We start from the raw sequence: 13,930 nt of genomic DNA, 5'->3' as shown, positions 1-13,930 counted from the left end.
ATGTATGAACTTGACTCTATGGAAATGGGGAACGTCGTAAAAGGGGAAACACATTACGATTTAACTTTACTCCCTGCCCTAATACCTAAACTAAGTTTCGACTTGAGGAACTCGGGATCATGGTCACCGCTATCAGAATCGCAAAAAGGAGGGGTTCGCAGCCTTTCTGGCACAGCTTTCCGTCGTCACGTGGATTTGGAAACTTCTGGCGCAGCTTGTTTTACTCTCTCTCTCTCTCAGGCGATGAGGCAGTGGACACAGCCTCGGTGAGCACTCGTCATGGCTGAAATCCACCAAGTCTGTTGTGGATTTGGGTTCATGGAACAGAACAACACCTCGATGGGATGTTGAGGCACGGAAGTGCTAGGCCCGGAATGTCCTTTCTCTCCGGCCTGGATCGTCCGTTTTCCTGAGGGCGTCTTCTTCTTCGGCCTGGGTCGTCGATGATCTCCCGACAACGGTACCCGGGCCACCCTCGTCGTCTTCTCGTCGCGGCCAAGCCTTGTCTGGCTGAACACCGACCACGTTGTCCTTTCCGAAATGTCCGTCCGAAACTTCCTGATCGAATTCCGAAGCTACCGAGGTAGAAGAGGCGCTGATGGACTTTTCAAAATCCATATTTATACCCTTTTTGGGCCAGCCTTATCTCCCGCCAGATCATAGTCCAGTCTTTGTAATATTTTGGCGGGCAGAAATCTCTGCAGGGGCGCTTTGTCTTGTAACGGGAGCCGGTGATAACTTAACAGGCCTTCCTGGCCGATAATGTCTTTTAATGTCTTTTACTTTGTCACCGTAACTCGGTTCGCATATTGATCGGTCTGGAGATTTCCCTTGATGGCTGTTAAACGGTTTCTCCTTTGTAAATTAAATGGGTTTAAGTTTTCATTCATTGTCCGCCCATATCTTGATGGGCCCCATCCTGTTTGCCTGAAACTGTCTTGTACTTAGAATCTATTGAATATGTATGCTGTTTCCCTGAGTTTCGGTTTCCCGATACTGGCTTTCGCGGGCTTACTGTCTTCAATCCACAAGCCTGTCTGGCTTGCAGTAACAGAAATCAAATGGTCCAGAAACTGATCACGAGGCCCGGCGGCCATTTTGTATGCCCTTTTATCAAAGGTTTTTCTGTGCAAGCTTACTTTGGTCAATAAATTGTCTTATTTTATCCTGTTTTCTTGCGTGATTATTGCTGAAAATTTCAAATCTTACATCATATCGCACCTTTAATGCAGAAAAACATCCCAAGGTGCCAATGGTGGAGTGAAGGAAGGGGAGGTTCCACAAATGGCCGGAGCTGTGGGAACATGAATTCTGAGGGAGGTGGTTAATAGGGTGTGATCCTCTGAGGTTGGGATTTGATAACTTTTTTGCGCAGAGCACAGGGAGCTTTACTCTGTATCTGACCCGTGCTCTACATGCCCTGGGAGTGTTTGATGGGACCGTGTAGAGGGAGCTTTACTCTGTATCTGACGCATGCTCTACCTGCCCTGGGAGTGTTTGATGGGACAGTTTAAAGGGAGCTTTACTCTGTATCTAACGCGTGCTGTAGCTGCCCTGGGAGTGTTTGATGGGACAGTGTAGAGGGAGCTTTACTCTATATCTAACTCGTGCTGTAACCTATATCTAACTCGTGCTGTACCTGCCCTGGGAGTGTTTGATGTGGACAGTGTAGAGGGAGCTTTACTCTGTATCTAACCTGTGCTGTTCCTGCCCTGGGAGTATTTGATGGGACAGTTTAAAGGGAGCTTTACTCTGTATCTAACGCGTGCTGTAGCTGCCCTGGGAGTGTTTGATGGGACAGTGTAGAGGGAGCTTTACTCTGTATCTGACCCGTGCTCTACCTGCCCTGGGAGTGTTGGATGAGACATTGTAAAGAGAGCTTTACTCTGTACCTAACCTGTGCTGTACCTGCCCTAGGAGTGTTTGATGGGACAGTTTAAAGGGAGCTTTACTCTGTATCTAACGCGTGCTGTAACTGCCCTGGGAGTATTTGATGGGACAGTTTAAAGGGAGCTTTACTCTGTATCTAACCCGTGCTGTAGCTGCCCTGGGAGTGTTTGATGGGACAGTGTAGAGGGAGCTTTACTCTGTATCTAACCCGTGCTGTACCTGCCCTGGGAGTGTTTGATGGGACAGTGTAGAGGGAGCTTTACTCTGTATCTGACCCGTGCTCTACCTGCCCTGGGAGTGTTGGATGAGACATTGTAAAGAGAGCTTTACTCTGTACCTAACCTGTGCTGTACCTGCCCTGGGAGTGTTTGATGGGACAGTTTAAAGGGAGCTTTACTCTGTATCTAACGCGTGCTGTAGCCGCCCTGGGAGTGTTTGATGGGACAGTGTAGAGGGAGCTTTACTCTGTATCTAACCTGTGCTGTTCCTGCCCTGGGAGTATTTGATGGGACAGTTTAAAGGGAGCTTTACTCTGTATCTAACACGTGCTGTACCTGCCCTGGGAGTATTTGATGGGACAGTGTAGAGCGTGCTTTACCTTGTATCTAACCCCCCGCCTCCACAGAGCCCTTTATTTCATTCTCCCTTATTTATGCTACCAGCCTCCCCTTACATAGGAGCAGGAGGAATCCATTCAGGCCCTCGAGCCTGTTCTACCATTCCATTTGATCATGGTCAATCTGTATCTCAACTCCAAATGTATCTGCTCCAACCACTCCATGTTCCACATTCTGTGTAAAGAATGTTCTCCTAAATTCTTCATTTGATCTGTTAATGGCCATCTTATATTCCTGCCCCTTTGCCCTCACCATCTTGTTGCAGTGGTGCCTTGTTACACTGCCCAATGTTCAACTAAGCAAAGCATTCAACTCACGTAAATCAGACAAAAACCTGACAGAATCAAAGGAGGAGACATTAGGACAGGTAAATGCCTGGACACTGATGTAGGTTTGAAGCAATGTATTAGGAGGAGAGGTTGAGGGTTTTAGGGAGAGAATGTCTGAGCTGAGGTGCCAGATGTCTGAAGGCACGGCCACCAACAGGGGGTGATGGGAGGTGGGGTGGGCGAAGGATTTTGGGCGGGTGGGGGAAATGCACCAGAGGCCAGAGTGCAATGAAAAAGATCATTGATCCTTTACCAATCCCCTCAGCACTGTTTGACTCCACTACCCACCCATGTGTGATGGTGGGTGGTAGGTTACATCACTATATTCAAAAAGACAATTGTAACTAACCTTTAAGAGATGTTAAATGTGGAGAGCTCTTTCAAAGAGCCAGCACAGGTATGATGGGCCGAATGGCCTCTTTCTGTGCTGTATGATTCCAGTTGCCATCCTATTAATGTCACAATCTTATTCCAGGTGCAAATGCCTAATTTCAACGACCGAAAACGCAGCAGTGTGTGGTGAAATTGTCAGTTAAATATAGGCCTCCAAAACTGGTCTAGTGTCATTTAGACAACTTAGTTCAAACCACCATGACAGTGTATTTAAAATCCAGTTCAACACCAAAGACTATAACTCAACCAAGTCACATTTCAATTTTATTGAACCATTTGACAAATAAAGCAGCGCAATTTAGGGAGAGGATTCAGTTGTGTTTCCTGGACAGTAGGAAGGCCACCAGAGAGGTGGAGATCAGGACCCCAGCTGCCAACGTCACAGCCACGACCAGAAGTAGCTCAGAACACACATCACCTGCCGAGAACGAGAAGCCAATATGGAGTCAGGAGTCACAGGACTGGAATTGGGTTTCCATACAATCAACACTCACCTCGATAAGAACTCGGAACCTCCTCACGAGTCCCAACAGCTTCACCTTCCACCGAATGAACTAGGTCCAGATCTACATCCAGAACGATCAGAGGTCCAAGGGAGGCCTCACCCTCCCACACAGGCTCAGACTCTGCAACAATTAGTTCCATCCAGTTACAAAACATCCATTATCACCCTCAACACCACCACAACATACCAAGCTCAGATGGGACCTCCCTCCTGCCCCTGGAGTGTGGTCTTCCTCCAGATCGCAATCTCTGGGCCCTGCAGTTTCTCCCATCACAACAGGCACAAACCTCATTGGATCCTTCCACCAGGGACAGGCCCAACTCGTTCACCAGGGACCATCTAAACAAGGAAGCAAGCCATCGGTCAGAACGCATTCATGCGCCAAAAAGAAAGAGGTCCACCATTCGGGGGTAGATTTCTCTCACCGGTTGGCTGGCTTCTGGAAGGAACAGGCTTTGTTGACCGAATCCGGCCTTTGATCTGCTGCAGCTACTCGCAGGTGGCAACTGATGAAGATCTGCAGGAGACACATCCAGGAGTTACTCAGCGTCAACGCTCACCGTCTTACCTTCCAACATCTGGCCAACACTTACCAGGTCCCTGGCATCCTCAAAGAAGCGGAACGCATCCATGTTGAACCAGAGCTTGTCCCGGTGATCTCGCAGCGACACAAAAGATGAAAGGGAGTTTTCGCCTCGGCTGTGTCAACAGGCAACTGGAAAGAGGGTGGGAAAGAGCTGCCCGATTGCCTGCCTCTCTTCCGCGGCCACGTTCGCGCCCGGGTGGCCCTGCAGATGGAGTACGCGGTATCCACTGGCACGCTTGAGGCCTTCCGCGACCGGTGGACGCCGCGGAGAATGGAGTGCATCATCACCCCCGGCAACCAAATTTTAATTTGATTTGTTAAGGTTCCTTTCAAATTTATGTTAATTTACAGACCTTATCGTTTGCGACCCTTTAAAAAGGGAGCACGTGGTTGACTTTTAATAGGCCGTTGCCTATGATAAAGAAAGAGGCAGAGATTGGGTTGACCTTCTCCAAAACCATCAATAGGAAGACACTGGGTGATGTCATCAACCAAAAACCAAACCAAAGTGCCCCCATTGGGTGGAGAGCTTTGGGAACCATCGGCCCAAAGTTGCCTGTAAAAGAAAGAAAGGCTTGCATTTATATCACGCCTTTCACAGCCTCAGGACATCCCAAAGCGCTTTACAGCCAATGAGGTACTTTTTGGAGCGCAGTCACTGTTGTAATGTAGGAAACACAGCAGCCAATTTGCACACAGCCTGCTCCCACAAACAGCAATGTGATAATGACCAGATAATCTGTTTTTAGTGATGTTGATTGAGGGATAAATATTTGCTGGGACACCAGGGGATAACTCCCTGTTCTTCTACGAAATAGTGGCCATGGGATCTTTTACATCCACCCGAGGGGGCAGACGGGCCCTCGGTTTAACGTCTCATCCGAAAGATGACACCTCCGACAGTGCGGCGCTCCCTCAGCAGTGGCACTAGAGTGTCAGCCTGCATTAATATGCTCTTGTCACTGGAGTGGGACTCGAACCCACAACCTTCCGGGAATACCGCACCTATCATGAACTCAGGACGTGCCAGGATCCCAGAGATGAATCTTTTAATTCCTGGAGACTCTGGGACAATCCTGGAGGGCTGCTAACCCGAGCACAGACCCACAAAATAATACAGCAACTGGGCTTTGATGGCAGCTGTTTACGGGGTGAGGCGGGGTGTGCTGGCTGTGTATAAAATGTTAACTGGTTTACTCAAACAAGCACTTCTGTGATTATACATATTTATTGGGAGACTTCAGTGTGAATGCACATCAACTTTTTGTATGCTGTGGATGAGGCTTTGTGTAGACACTCACTAAACCCAGGTGAGACTGACTGCCACATCTCCATTCGCCTGTAGTCTCGACTATTCCAATGCTGACCTTCCACGCACTACCCGCCATTTACTTGAGGCCGTCCAAAACTCAGCTGCCCGTATCCTAACTCGCACCAAGTCCCATTCACCCGTCGCTGACCTACATTGATTCCCGGTTAAGCAACGCCTTGATTTTAAAAATTCTCATCGTTGTTTTGAAATCCCTCCAACCTCCTCCAGCCCCACAACCCTCCGCAAGCTCTGCGCTCCTTCAATTTTGGCCTCTTGAGCATCCCCAACTGGGGAATTTATAATGGGGAACAAAGAAATAGCAGACCAATTAAATACATATTTTGGTTCTGTCTTCACAAAGGGGGACACAAATAACCTCCCAAAAATGTCGGGGAACATAGGGTCCGACGAAAGGGAGGAACTGAAAGAAATCAGTATTTGTAGGGAAATGGTGTTAGGGAAATTGATGGGATTGAAGGCCGATAAATCCCCAGGGCCTGATAATCTACATCCTAACGTAATTAAGGAAGTGGCCCTAGAAATAGTAGATGCATTGCTGATCATCTGCCAACATTCGATGGACTCTGGAACAGTACCCATGGATTGAAGGGTAGCTAATGTTACCCCACTATTCAAAAAAGGTGGTAGAGAGAAAACGGGGAATTACAGATCTCGGTAAGCCTGACATCGGTAGTGGGGAAAGTGCTAGAGTCCATTATAAAAGATGTAATAGCAGAGCACTTGGAAAACAGAGACAGGATCGGACAAAGTCAACACGGATTTACAAAAGGTAAATCGTGCTTGACTAATCTACTGGAATTTTTTGAGGATGTCACTAGTGAAATAGATAAGGGAGAATCAGTGGATGTGGTGTATTTGGACTTTCAGAAGGCTTTCGATAAGGTCCCACATAAGAGATTTGTATGTAAAGTTAAGGCACATGGGATTGGGGGGCAAGGTACTGGCTTGGATAGAGAACTGGTTGGCAGATTGTAAGATTCGCAATTTTCAGCAAAAATCACGCAAGAAAACTGGATAAAATAAGACTGTTTATTGACCAAAGTAAGCTTGCACAGAAAAACCTTTGATAAAAGGGCATACAAAATGGCCGCCAGGCCCCGTGATCAGTTTATGAACCATTTTATTTCTGTTACTGCAAGCCAGACAGGCTTGTGGATTGAAGACAGTCTCTGGGAACCGAAACTCAGAGCAACAGCATACATATTCAATGGATTATAAGTACAGGATGGGGCCCATCAAGATATGGGCGGACAATGTAAAAACACTTATACCCATTTATCGTACAAAGGAAAAACCGTTTAGCAGCCATCAAGGAAAATGTCCGGACCGATCAATATGCGAACCGAGCCACGGTGACAATGCAAAAGACATTGAAAGACATTATCGGCCAGGAAGGCCAGTTTAAGTTATCACCGGCTCCGTTACAAGACAAAGCGCCCCTGCAGAGATTTCTGCCCGCCAAAATTAATACAAAGACAGGACTATGATTTGGCGGGAGATAAGACTGTCCCAAAAGAGTATAACTATGGATTGAAAGTCCATCTAAGTTACTTCGGACTCCGGGTTACTTGAACAACTTCTTCTTCAATGCCACGGCTTCTTATTGGGCGACTTCAGGCTTCCATTTCTTCAAGAACTTTCTTCTACGAGGAACGAACGAAAGGCGGACGGTGCCCGGATCGGCGCCTCTTCCACTTCGGCAGATCGATGAAAACGTTTTCGTCTTTTTTAAAGACGGACGGTTTCGGTAAAAGGACAACGTGGTCGGTGTTCAGCCAAACAAGGCTCGGCCACGACGAGAAGACGACGAGGGTGGCCCGGGTACTGGGGTCGGGAGATCATCGACGACCCAGGCCGACGGAGAAGAAACCCTCTGGAGGACTGGCGATCTAGGCCACAAGATTCTCCCAAGTGCATAGCCTGCATCTGAGTCTGCTCCATGAACCCAAATCGACTTAGTAGATCTCAACCTTAACGAGCGCTCATCGAGGCTGGGTCTACCCCACTGCCTCGAGGGAGGAGAGAATATCGACTGCGCCAGAAGTTTCCAAATCCACGTGACGACGGAAAGCGGTGCCAAAAGGGCTGCGAACCCCCTTTCTCGCGATTTCGAGAGTGGTGAGCATGATCCCAAGTTCCCCAGGTCGAAACTTAGTTTAGGTATAGGGGAGGGAGTTAAGGGAAATCGTAATGTGGTTCCCCTTTTACGATGTGCCGTGTGTTCCCCATTTCCATAGAGTCAAGTTCATAAATTTGTGCATGATTGTAGTAACTTTAATCTGTGCCTATGACATGTATTTTGTAATGCTTCAAACTGTTTAAAAATAAAAGCATCCATTTCGTGCTATTCAACCTGGTCTATTGAGTTCTTTCTCTGCACTACTGTTCTCTGCACCTAAGTCCAAGGTCTAGAACCGTAGGGGGAGTGGGTCGAACCACTCAAGGGTAATTATTGCACGAAGCCTGGCAGGAGACCAGAAAGAGCAAGAGAAACCCCCTACAAGATAGAAAGCAAAGAGTTGGAATAAACGGGTCTTTTTCCTGAGTGGAAGGCAGTGACAAGTGGGGTACCGCAGGGATCGGTCCTTGGACCCCAGCTAGTCACAATATATATTAATGATCTAGACAAGGGAACTAGATGCAATATCTCTAAATTTGCAGACGACACAAAGCTGGGTGGGCGTGTGTGCTGTGAGGAGGATGCCGAGAAACTACAGGATGATTTACAGGTTGGGTGATTGGGCAGAAGCAATAGAACGTGGATAAATGTGAGGTTATCCACTTGGTGGCAAAACCAGGAAGGCAGATTATCTGAATGCATTTCCCCTTCTCCCAATCTATTGCCAACGAGACCTGGGTGACCTTGTGCACCAGTCGCTGAGGGAGGAATTTCTTCACCCACAGCGTGGTGAACCTGTGGAATTCTCTACCACCAGAAGCCAATTCATTAGATATATTCAAGAAGGAGTTGGATACATTTCTTAAGGCTAAAGGGATCAAGGGGAGATAGCAAGGATCAGGTACTGAATTTAGGTGATCAGCCATGATCGCATTGAATGGCAGAGCAGGCTCAAGCGGCCTACTCCTATCTTTCTATGTAATCGCTCCACCATTGGCAGCCTTGCCTTCAGCTGCCTGGGCCCCAAACTCTGGCACTCCCTCCTCCTTAAAATCTACCTCTTGAACAAGCTTTTGCTCATCTGCCCTAATATCTCCTTATGTGGCTTGGTGTCAAATTTTATTCAATAGGGCTTCTGTGAAGCACCTTGGGACATTTCAGTACGTTGAAGGGGCTACATAAATTTAAGTGGTTAAGTATTGACAACAGTTCTACTGCAGATTTCAGACAGCATTCACTGACCAGGGTCAGCCACAAGAGATACAAAACTGTGCTCGTTAAGTTGGTATGGATTCTATCCCCACCTGCTGTTGGAGATCCAGTACGGCAACTGAATCCCAATTGGGGACCTAGTATGTTGGTTAGGGATAATTATATTTTATTGTAGGTCCCAAACTCACGTCAGATGTTTAGAAAGAACAATCTTATTTATACAGCACCATACCCAGATTCAGGATGTCACACCAACACCTTAAACATTCACTCCCTCCACCACTGGCACACTGCAGCATCTCGCCAAGGCTTCTGCGGCAGCACCTCCCAAACCCGCGACCTCTACCACCTAGAAGGACAAGAGCAGCAGGCATATAGGAACACCACCACCTCCAAGTTCCCCTCCAAATCACACACCATCCCGACTTGCAAGTATATCGTCGATCCTTCATCGTCACTGGGTCAAAGTCCTGGAACTCCCCAACAGCACACTGACCAACTGGACTAGAAGGCAGCTCACCACCACATTCTCAAGGCTAACTAGGGATGGGCAATAAATGCAGGCCTTGCCAGTGACACCCACATCCCATGAACAAATAAAAAAATGCATTTCATTAGCAATGAATTACTTTTGAAATGTAGTCACTATTGTCAGAAACATGGCAGCCCATCAAGAGCCTACAAACAGCAATGTGATAATGGCCAGATCATCTTATGATGTTGGCTGATGGCTAACAATTGGTCAGAGGGAAGAACTCCCCTGCTCTTCTTCCAAAAGTGCCATAGGATCTTTTACATCCACCCGAGGGGCCAGAAGTGGCCTCGGTTTAACTTCTCATCCGAAAGATGGCACCTCCGACAGTGCAGCACTGGGAGTGTCAGCCTGGATTTTGTACTCCAGGTTTCTATAGTGGGATTTGAACCTACGACCTTCCGACCCAGGCTAGAGTGCTGTCCACTGAGCCACGGCCAACACCGAAAGCCATTTAAGGGGCCTTCAGAGATGCAATTCCTCAGGTGACTAATCCTGCAGGTTAACAAGCCATCGACAGCACAGAAACAGGCTATTCAGTCCAACTAGTCCATGCTCCACACGAGCCTCCTCCCACCCTTCATCTCACCCAAACAGCATATCCTTCTATTCATCCCTCATGCTTAGAGCTCCCCCTTAAATGCAGCTACACCATTCGCCTCAACCACTCCGTGATAGCGAGATCCACATTCTCACCACTCTCTGGGTAAAGAAGTTTCTCCTGAATTCACCATTGGAGTCATTAGTTAGTTACTACCTTGTAGTTACAGGCCCCTAGTTCTGGTCTTGCCCCCAAGTGGAAACATCGATATCTAACCCATCGCACCCAGTCATAATTTTAAACACCCTCAGCCTTCTCTTTCCTAGAGAAGGCAACCCAAACAGGTCAATCTTTCCTAATAAGTCAAATCTCAGTTCTGGCATCAGCCTAATAAATGTTTTGCACCCTCTCTAGTGCTGCTATCATTTTTAGAATATGGACATCTACCCCATTTAGACTCATTATCCCAGTCAGTTATAGAGGACTAAACAACCTCCACTTCTAGTAATAAACTAATCCCAGCATTAAAATTTCCAGGAACGTTGCAATTTCATGGGGCTCAATAATCAGTCCCACTAACCTCAATCCACAAGAGCCCCACAAAGCTCCTTAACAAGGGACAAACAGCAGGCCAAGATAACTAGCTCCAGGCAAACACTTCCAAGTTGCTGTTAATAAACTAGTGAAATGGGGCACATACCCCAGTAGCCTGATATCTGGTGAAAAGCTTAAATACACTCAGCAGGCATGCCACTGGGTCAAGAATCATTAATGGAAGTAAATAAATATGGAAAACTTCCCATATTCAGAATGCAAATCCCCAGCCGTGATCAATGACCAAATGTAAGCAATAACCATGACAGATTTGCTAATTTCACCACTTTATTAATCACAAGTTGTTGCGCAGGGTTTGCTTGCGTTTCCTGTACAGGAACAAGGCGATCAACGAAGCAGAGATCAGAGACACAGCAGTCACAGTCAGGGCCACCATCAGGACCACCTCAGACTCCGCACCTAAACAGCAATGAGAAACCAACAGTGAGTGAAGGAAATACTGAGGGGGAAATGGAAACTAGCAGTCGGCCAACTCACCACCTGGAGACCTCTCCTCCATCCGTTGCTCAACCTCATTAAGGGACTCGGTTGCCAGGTCTGTCACATCAGTGTCCAGAATGACCAGGGGTCCAAGGGAGGCCTCACCCTCCCACTTCAATTCAGCATCACTCCCTGCAATATCAAACATTCCAGTTAGAGAGGGTAAAGGGCAACCTCCAACATCTAGAGAATCAATGTCCTACCAGCGTCAGGTACAAGATCCCTCCTTGCTCTGGAATCAAATCCAAACTCCCTTGTGGCACTGCAGTTGCCCAAGTGACAACAGGCACAAACGTCATTGTTGGATACTTCCAATGGGGTCCAGCTAAACAAGAGAATCAGTTTCACAATCAGGTTGGGCATCACTTCCCCACACAACACATCCCTGAGGGAGAGGGGGCACTTACACATTCTGCATCTTCTGGAAAGTACAAGCTTTGCTCATGGAATCTCTCCGATCCACTGCAGCAACCTTCAGGTGACAGGAGATGAAAATCTGAGGGACACAGTCAACACAAGTCATTATATAGTGACTCCCTCCCAACTTGGGAACTCAATGAACAGGTGGATTCAGGGGACAAGTAGCAGAATGGATAGCAATCTGGCTAGAAACAGAGAAAAGTGGTTAATGTTAGTGATTCATAGGATCACAGGATATACAGCAGAGGGATTTCAGGGGAAACTTCTTTACCCAGAGAGTGGTGAGAATGTGGAACTCGCTACCACAGGGAGTGTTTGAGGCAAATAGTGTAGATTCATTTAAGGGGAAGCTAGATAAACACAGGTGGGAGAAAGGAATAGAAGGATATGTTGGAGAGTTAGATGAAGAGGAGTGGGAGGACACTCATGTGGAGCACAACCCAGTTATGCAGATTGGCTGTAAATACTTTGCAGTGGTCGGCTTCCTCTTACCAAGGAACGATCATCGCCAAAGAAGCGGAAGGCATCCAAGTCAAAGTGGAGCTTGTCCAGCTCACGCTCGTCTCTTGGCAACACGAAGGTTGAGAAGGAGTCCTCAGCTTTGCTGTCCAGGAGGCAACTGAAGAAATAAAAATGACATGGAGTGAATCAAGAGCAGCCATTGAGACAGGATCAGCTGGAGAAAGCAGAGTGCTCCTTACCCATTGTAGTCAATGATGCTCTATCTCGGGGCGGAGTCCTCGTCTGGGCTCAACGTAGCGACACAGCGATCAATGTAGAGCTTCAGGGGCATGTGGTTGGTCATTGAAACAGAGGCCTCAATGTGAATGAGGTCACCCAGGTAGTAGACAGTCGAGGTGCGCTCTGTGAGCCAGTCATCTGAAGTACAAGAGGGACAAGGGTTGGAGACTGGGTACAACTGCCAGTGGGTGACTACAGGAAGTCATTCCCCATCCACCCATCACATACCATTCATTAGGCGCAGAGAGAATGACAGAAGCCCCTCTCCAGACTTGGTGGAGCTGAACGGGATCCAGGTGGGCTTGATCGGGTTACTGCTCACATTGCCCTTCCTGGAAAGACAACGGAGCCATTTTAGGACAAGGTCAGAGAACTACACCAGCTGTAGACGTTATTTGCGACAGTGTAAAGAATCTTACCTAAAATAGTGGCACTCAATGGGAACGACAGCTCCATTAGTTCTCACAATGACAGATCCATGGGCCTTGGGGGTGTGGTTCAGGTGGGTGGCATAGACCAGGAAATCTCCAGACATCTGAAAGACATCAGGTTCAGAAATGGACAACATTCTACTCAGGTGGTTGGAAGTTGCACAGCCTCAGTAGCTAAAGCAAGGAGGGGGATTGCAAGCACAAGACAATTAAACAGAATAAAGATTCAATAAAAAGGACAGCTTCACTTCAATAAAAGGAGCCACAGGTTGATAATTTAGAGCAATGAATAGAACAAGATTAAAGCCTCATTTAAGCCAGACTCCCCTGTATTCTGATACAAAGGAGTAGATAACTAAACCCCCAGTGACCTGAAAATCCACAAGACAGGATGTAAGGAAGGAAAAGTTAAGAACTAAGTGAAGGATCAAGGCCAATAAGGCCGAGATCAAAGTTGGAGACACTCAGGAAAACCAGTTAAAGCAAAGGACAATACATCATTCAACACAAGTCTGGAGGTTTTAAAAGCAGGAGACAGGAATCAGGGTAGGAAAAACAAGTTGGGTCTATTCCAGACACCAAGCTTAGAGCAAGAGTTGAGGAATCACATTACCTTCACTCTGCTGCCACACTCATGCAGCCCATAGTCAAAGAGGACAGTGTGGTTCTGAGAGTAGATCCCGGTTGACGGACAACCTGCCGTCCCCAGGGTCAGGTCAGCAGCTTTAATCAGGTGCCTGGTTCCAAATAAATCCATCTGTACCCTGACCAGCAGGTTGTGCTCTCCACACTGCACCCTCACAGTCTGCAGTGGAGACACACTGCGCCCCTCAGACACACTGAAACCGGAGCCAAAGGGAGACCCAGGAGAAGGGACTCGCTGAGGCCCAGGGGTGGCTTTTACTCTTCTCCATGGAAACCTCTGGCCCCCAAACTGTTGCCAAATATCAGAGGAACAAACAGCTCCAACTAACACCAGCACTGGGAGCAAACCCCTCACTACAAAATCCCCCATGATACTAAACAACTCAACTATCCCTGCACCCACCAACAAGCACCTTTTATACACACAACCTGCAGTCACATTGAGACAATTAACCCCAATCTCCACAATTTCTACCCAATCACAGAACTCATGGATTTATTGCCAGGAGGGCCTATTTTAATTCAACCAATCGGAGTGACC

General features: G+C 47.5%; 1 protein-coding gene across 1 annotated transcript; it reads right to left on the bottom strand.

Annotated features, from left to right (window-relative positions):
* Positions 1-3,540: 3,540 nt before the first annotated feature.
* LOC147090534 (zona pellucida sperm-binding protein 3-like) lies at positions 3,541-12,548 on the bottom strand. The gene is made up of 7 exons (XM_085977055.1): positions 12,542-12,548; positions 12,328-12,451; positions 12,065-12,191; positions 4,160-4,251; positions 3,922-4,073; positions 3,724-3,855; positions 3,541-3,647 (listed from the first exon to the last, which is right to left on the bottom strand). Exons 1-7 carry the CDS (start codon positions 12,546-12,548, stop codon positions 3,541-3,543), a joined length of 741 nt encoding a protein of 246 aa, XP_085833181.1.
* Between the last annotated feature and the right edge of the window lie 1,382 nt (positions 12,549-13,930).

Source organism: Somniosus microcephalus, unplaced genomic scaffold, assembly GCF_052327205.1.
Source record: "Somniosus microcephalus isolate GS21.2 unplaced genomic scaffold, FLI_Smic_1.0 unresolved_chr4, whole genome shotgun sequence".
In the NCBI taxonomy this organism is placed as follows: Eukaryota; Metazoa; Chordata; class Chondrichthyes; order Squaliformes; family Somniosidae; genus Somniosus; species Somniosus microcephalus.
Note: the sequence above shows the minus strand (reverse complement) of the source record. Positions and strands in the feature narration are given on the sequence as shown.

Bases quoted from the DNA above. Each gene is read 5' to 3' on its own strand.
- LOC147090534 (XM_085977055.1), bottom strand. The intron at 12,192-12,327 runs GTTGAGCCCAGA...TTATTTCTTCAG, and splicing joins ATTGATCGCTGTGTCGCTAC to TTGCCTCCTGGACAGCAAAG. The intron at 3,648-3,723 runs GTGAGTGTTGAT...CGTTCTCGGCAG, and splicing joins GGTTCCGAGTTCTTATCGAG to GTGATGTGTGTTCTGAGCTA.